At 39.7% G+C, this 7144-nt stretch overlaps 2 protein-coding genes across 2 annotated transcripts; both read right to left on the bottom strand.

Annotated features, from left to right (window-relative positions):
• Nucleotides 1-18: 18 nt before the first annotated feature.
• On the bottom strand, nt 19-4174 carry LOC109969210 (methionine-R-sulfoxide reductase B1-A). The gene is made up of 4 exons (XM_074527671.1): nt 4025-4174; nt 3268-3410; nt 2987-3104; nt 19-2044 (listed from the first exon to the last, which is right to left on the bottom strand). Exons 1-4 carry the CDS (start codon nt 4077-4079, stop codon nt 2028-2030), a joined length of 333 nt encoding a protein of 110 aa, XP_074383772.1. The 5' UTR covers nt 4080-4174; the 3' UTR covers nt 19-2027.
• Nucleotides 4175-5160: 986 nt separating this feature from the next.
• On the bottom strand, nt 5161-6636 carry neurl2 (neuralized E3 ubiquitin protein ligase 2). Its single transcript, XM_020615951.1, has 2 exons — nt 5880-6636; nt 5161-5324 (listed from the first exon to the last, which is right to left on the bottom strand). The coding sequence occupies exons 1-2, from the start codon at nt 6634-6636 to the stop codon at nt 5209-5211; spliced, it is 873 nt and encodes a 290-aa protein (XP_020471607.1). The 3' UTR covers nt 5161-5208.
• Between the last annotated feature and the right edge of the window lie 508 nt (nt 6637-7144).

The raw sequence follows: 7144 nt of genomic DNA, 5'->3' as shown, positions 1-7144 counted from the left end.
TAACATTATTGAGCACTTTCATGTATATATGGAGATTTTTCTCTTACTTTGTGGGAAACACATGCAAAACTGAAATGAATATAAATGGCAAATTGAGGTACAATGAGTAAATTATGGCTGGAATGCATCAAAAGTCACTGATGGAATGAAACAGGATCATAATATAACTTCTTTAATAACAGACTTCGCCTCTGTTATGTGATGTAACAATCACATCCTAATCTCCCTGTATTTGCTTTATACTACAGTGCAACGGGTAGAGCATAACACAACTACTGCCAAGGTTGTGGATTTGATTACTAGTGGGACCACCTATGCTAAAAATGCATGCACTCACAATACAGCAAGGCCACATGGGTTAGGATATCCACCAAATGTACTATCCTATGCTGCCAAGACACGAGGAGATTTACTCAGCTATAACAACTTCAGTGCAAGGTCAGGCTTCTCTGCCACACTGAGATCTGACACTCATCTGAATACCTTTGGCAGTGTATAGAAGCGAAGTTGGATGGCTGTGTAGCGGAGCTTCACAGTGTCCAAATTGTTGATGCTGAGAGTTCAGCAGCATCTATGAATGTTATGATGACCGCTCATAATTGCACACTACAAGGAGCGATGTTTTGAAAGAAAATATGCTTCAAACTTAACTTGTCTGTGGTGAGACCAACAAAACAGAGTGTGTGTTTCTCTTCGTGTATACTGTGTGTGATTGAAGTGAGACAACAATGCATGTGATAACATATGGTTAAGGGACTCTCTGTGGAGTAGTGGTGCATGTGTGGGATATCCAAGATGAGTGTGGGAGTATGTTGATTGGCAGACATTCTTCTGTGTTTGTGTGTGTGCTTCCGGTGTAATGATAACCCTCAGTCTCTTGCCAGGCAGCCGGCTGCTCCTCTTAACCTCCGGGTCTCTGCCAACTCAGGAAGCCCAGTAAAATGGCCTGCAGCTGGGTCACAAAAGAGCCTGGGCCCATTAGCTACTGAAGCAACCAACAGCCATACTTCATGCAAAATGACAAACGCATGTGGTTTGTGTTCATACCAAGCAACCCACTATATGTGCAGCAGTCAAAACAAGCAGGTAGTACACCACAACAGATAGTATCAGTTTCTGTTTACTGGGGAAAAACTGGAGGATCAACTGCAGGCTTCTACTGAGGAGTGAAGGTGGTGTAAAAGGGTGATAGCTCTATCTAGAGGTTAAACTAGGAGACAGCTGAAAAATTCAGGACTTTCTCACAAAAACCAGTGATTAAAGAGGTAGTCAGAATGTAGCAATACCACACTGTACAATTATTTTGTGTTGAAAAATGTAAAATGAAAAATGCAAATATATGTATTACTAGTAAAACACTAACAGTATCAAAAATAACAATATATAATAATAACAGCAAATAAACCAAAACAGACAAGTTCATCTCACTATAATTTGTTTGATCATTTATATAAGCATTATTATACTGTAAAAATACATCCAAATGTTGTGCACTTGTCCACTGAGGTTTAAACTACTGTATCAGTTCAAGTACAGTACACATAGCACATGGCAAACAGGAAAGTCAGTGTCTTAACAGTTCCTTTGCCAATTGTAAAATAAACATACTGTACAAAAAATAAATAAAAATACCATAAAACAGACTGACTACAACGTAAAAGTGTGCATAGATTACATGGTTAGATTTGCCTTTGCAATAGGAGTAAATGATACAGACAGTATAATGTAAAATGTATCAGCTTTTTCTACTGAATATCTCAAAAATCTTATGTCTTGCCACACTCCACATGCCTCTATTGGAAATTTTTTAGTGAGTGAGTTAATATCTATTTAAATATGAGGTATTGAAGTAACATGACACTCTAAAGGAATATGTGTGGTCCTGTATCACAAACTGGTCAGATTCTTCAGTGGACAGGATGTCCCTCTTCAGGCCTTTCTCCCCTCCACATCACCCGCTGACCCGTTCTATTCACACGTCCTGGACCGAGCAGCAGATACAGGAGTAAAAACTCATACCTTGCTCTTTACTGTTTGTTCTTGCCTGGGATAGAGATGAAAAAGAAACACACTTATTGTCACTCTGCAAGTGAAGTCAGAGAAATGACCACAGTTACAGAAAAACATCATCATGACATCATACAAAAATAGATTATATAGCAGCAGAATTACAGAATTACAAATATGTAAGTAATGTACAACACATTGATCTGTGTTTTAAAAAAAATCCCTTTGTATTATGTCAATTTAGTCAGGAACTGAGTCTTTAAAGTTTTATATTTTAATAAAAAGTAAAAGTTACATTTGCTACTTCAAGTGCATTTTGCTATTAATAATTCTGCATTTTTACTTTGATTGCAGGAATTTTACTTGTAATGGAGTATTTTTACAGTTTGATGTTACCTTTACTTATTTCTACATCCACCTCTACTAAGATGTCAGTTTTCCAAAATCATATTTAGTCATGTAGGTTCTGTATAGTTGCATATATTTGCAATGTCTGTGCAGATTCTCAGTCATCCAGGTCATAGTAAGCTGAAAAAACTGGTGTCAGTCAGGCTGAACACCAGTCAGTCAGAACTGATGAAGCCTCTTGGATGAGAGGTGAAACGTCTTCGACCTAGGAATCTAGTCCAGTTGATTTTTTCTAAGTTTTTTCAGCATATATTTGCTGTTATATTGTGCTTAGTGTACAAATGACTGTAATAATACACACCCTAAAACCAACGTCTCTCTTGGGAAACAATGCTCTACTTACAGTACTTCAACAGATCTCGCTATGGACAGTTCTTCTTATTTTTTACATTTGGCTGAAGCTAGTTCCCATTTAAAATGGCTGTCAGGGAGGTTTGTGGATCATTCTGAGTAACCTGGAGTACTGTTTCTGGACAGTTGGGTTTTATGATTTGGGTGAACTTTTATAACCCACATGCCTGGAAGGTAAAAAATAAACAGTGGTTAGTCTAGAATGTTTCACTCATAATACCTTTGCTGGGGATGAACTTCAGCGAGTGGCTGAATATTCAAAAACGTGACACTCCCTCCTTTGGTCCATCATTCAAAAACTCATGGCCCAGCCCGTTGCCACACTTGCCACACAAGACCTGTGCACATGCAGCAACACCATCGCACATGAAATCTACTGTCATAGTTTGTATAGGTCATAATCTGACAAAATATACTCCAGTTAAGGTAAAATAATATTACTGATCCTTGTGTGCACAGAGAGCATCAAAAAACAACAACTATTCAGTGTTAATAAATTACCTTGTAGGCAGTGAGAGTCTCCATCTGTTTGGTGACACTGTCCTCTCTGATGGTGTCAGCAAAAGCCGGCCAGGGGGACGAGTGAGCAAACTTGGAGCGACTGGAGAACAGGGGATGGTTACACATGGAGCACACATACATACCTGCGGGGACAGTTATTTAAAAAAAAAAATACTTATTTAAAATAATAAAAGAGGTCAAGACTAAAATGGGCTCCAAGATAAATCTGATAGATCAAAATTGGTTAGGAATTAAATAAAAACACAAAGTTGCTTTGCTTTTTTTTTTTTTAGATGTATATTCAAATAAAACAATAAGAGAAGGAAAAGCACTTTTTGTTTTAACAGCTAAAAACATGTGTCAATACTTAGGTCATAACATGTGATGAGGTGCAGAAGTTGATTTATTTCACAACGTTGAGCATCACTGGGTCATTTTACATAAACATGGCCGGTGCCAGCTGATTTCAATGCCATTCTTCTTCTTCATCTTATTATTATCTGTTTATGTTGGGAGCTTCACTTTAATTTGAACAGCTCCTTATCAGTTCTCCAAATGTTGTCACACCACGTCCTTCCTCTGTACCTTTCAGTGTGAGATTACACAATATTTTGATATTTATTAAAATAATTAAAAATCATTTAAAACTGACATCCTAATAATTTAAGTACTAGCTCCAAAATAACACCGTCATTTTATCCTCCATAATCCCGACAGAACGGAGGCTACCTCGCATCACTGCTCAACGCCTGCTCACCTGGTGTGAAATTATCCCGGTAGAGCTCACGGTCAAAAAACTGACAGAATGACATGTCTCTACAAAACAGACGGAGGCAAAATAATGACAATAATTTGGTTCGCCTGTCTTCTGACTGCAGTGACGGACAACCGGCCAGATCACGAAGGAGCCGTCGCTGTTTTCGTCCTCTCGCGTGAGGCGCTCATGGCTGGAGATTTAACGGGAGCTCCGCCCAATGCAGTAATCTACATGACCGCTAGATGTCAGTGTCTGCCAGCTTGTCTCTGGGGGTCATCTGCTCCTTTCCAAAGATTTTCAACAGTACAGACGTGCTGGAAAGCAGAGCATCAAATTTTAAGTTGCCCCCAGCTGATACTGGACTGTCTCATTTTAGGCTTATAAGAGGTTCAAACTACGATAAGACAATTTTATTTTAGAGACTATTTTAGAGTCTTATTAACCTGTTCATATTCTTGTCTGAGAAGTGGGACTTATAAGCTAATATAGCACAGTATTATTAAAAAAATATTGTAAAAACCTATACTTGGGAGACAGTTAACTAATTCAAAAGTCCCAGAAACATTCATATGAACTTGGGTTTTTATGTACGTTAACCATTTAATGTTTGTCTGATTTTCTGACCTATCAGTAAATCAGTGTGACCCATGCAAACCACTTTCACTGCTACAACCACGTGTGATCTGATATGATGCCCATTCCTACAACTTAAATTATTTACCTGTTAAGCAATACAGATTATTTAAAAGCTCAAGATACTGACAAGACAGTATACACTTGGGTTAATAACATCAAAACAAATAATAAAGATTTTCGTCTTGATGACATAGCCTATGACATAAATAAACTGAATTATTCCTTTAGTAAAGTAATGATGAATCATACCACAGTTATTCCAGCACATATTGTAAATGGTGAGGAGAAAGTTGATACATACATTGATCACACTGGTAGCCACTTACCAAATATTGTGAATTTATTTTAGTGAGCATTTGTCTTCTCAGGAAAATAACCTCAAATTTATCAGTGCCTGGCATATATCAAGAGCATAACCATCACAACACTTTCAACTTTATTTTATACATTAAACGCAGAATTTGATAATGAAGCCTATGGTGAGACATTGTTTTCTTGGTAGAAGTTGCATGAGTTCAGAAGTGACATTGCTGTCAGGTCTACGTCCTTTATTCATACTGGCAGTAGTGCTTGAGCACTGCTGGCAGCTCCAGCCAGTCAATGGCCATCCTGTGGACAACGTGCTTCTGGATGGCCTTTCTACACAGCGTTTGTAAAGATGAGACTGGAGCAACAGAAATGAAAGGACAAATATAGGTAAGTGACAAAGTCATGAAGAAATTCTGGAAAAAGATGCATTAAATGTATGGATGGATTACTCAATGGGCATACCTGACTGTGACAATTCTTTTTTTTCTTAAATTAAACACAACAAGGCACAAAATGACTACATAAAGATAATCAAACCAAAACAACATCAATGAGATGCAAAGTAATGACAAAAAAAACCAAAATGACTTCAAGAGCACCTAAAATGACTGTAAAGTGACCCCAAATTCCTACAGAAAGACTTAGAACTACAAAGAGATGTAAAACACCTACAAAGACACACAGGGTGACTGCTAAAAGCTGCTAAATAACAACAAAAAGATACAAATAACTACAATGAAACAAAGTAGTTACAAAGACATGCAAATGATCACGCTGAGACACAGAGAAAGTGATATCTCTGAGTTGTTTGTCCCTGAAAGAGAGACGTGATAAGTAGCATATAGTGACATGTCTGTGTCCTGGGCCCTTTGTCCCATAATCCATCCATGACTATCAATGTGACACTCACATCCATACTCCACCTGGACAATTCGGACGCATTTAGTAGCAGCAAAGACATCCACCACAGCATAGAGAGGCTGGATGGTGGGGATCCCTTTTGCAGAAGCTCCCATGTCCTCACCATTGATGATGATATGCATATCACCCAGGTCTGTCCCTTTAGGCACGTATAGTACACCTATCCTGCTACGTCTGGCTGTGGGAGGTAGGATGTTGGTCTTATACAAGTCGTCCAAAATGTGGCTATACCGTCCGGGTCGGCTCCTACCAACCAGTTTATCTTTGGGGATTCGAAAATTTTCAATGAACAAGTGAGAGTCGGTGAAGAACATCTTTGGCTTCATGTTGTCTCCTCCTCCCATATCTCCATCCTCCCCTCGACCAAGTCTCTGTCCCCCAGCCAGTCCTCTGTCTCCTGCCTCTTGGACCTCAGGTTCATCTAAGATCTTGTTGTGGTTGCGAGTGATGGCAAAGACCCAACTGTCCCCTAACTCTGTCAGGTCTGGGATGGAGTATTCCGGTACCACCTCTAAGGTCCTAGGGTCCCTGGCTGTCAAGCCAATCCGGAGGTGGCCACACCAGCCCAGCTCCTTATCCTCTATCTCAATAAGAAATATCTCCCCAGGCTTCAGTGGCTGTTTGCTGAAACACACTCCATTGGCAAAGCTCTCCACCCGTGTGGCCTGGGTTCCTGAGTGGTCCAGTCTAACATTGGTACCATGGATGGGGTGGAATTCCATGAACTGGTCAGGAAAGGGCTCCATTTTCAGGTATGTTTCCACCAATTCACAACAGTCAGAGATGGATGAATATCAACAAAGAATTCATAGACTACCAGCAAAAAAAACAAACAACCAAAGGGAATAAACCCAACAAATAAAGACACACTTACTAAAACTTTCCAATCAAACTGACTTGCAGTGGTTTTTGACCCAGTGGCCAAAATGTGGTCTTTGTAGAGACAACAAAAACTTGAAGAGACACACGACAGAGCCCTGCTCTGCCTGTCTGCTGGCCACTCAGAGACGTTTCTGGTAGATGCTATTTTTGAACAGCTGCATATGTCAACAGATAGCGGGGTATGTGTGTCACTGTGTGTGCGTCATTTCGATGTGGGGGGTGGGGTGGCCAACATGCACATGCCCAGTCACTCACACACCAGACATGCAGAGACTGAGTTAGTGGGTATACTGAGGCACTGTGGGCCCCATCTTGCACGCCCATATACTGAAGCAATATCTGTGTAATTATCATAATAGCATATGCCAGCGA

Source organism: Monopterus albus, unplaced genomic scaffold (genome assembly GCF_001952655.1).
Source record: "Monopterus albus unplaced genomic scaffold, M_albus_1.0 scaffold171.1, whole genome shotgun sequence".
Lineage (NCBI taxonomy): Eukaryota > Metazoa > Chordata > Actinopteri > Synbranchiformes > Synbranchidae > Monopterus > Monopterus albus.
The sequence above is the reverse complement of the archived record's forward strand: the minus strand, read 5'-3'. Positions and strand labels throughout refer to the sequence as shown.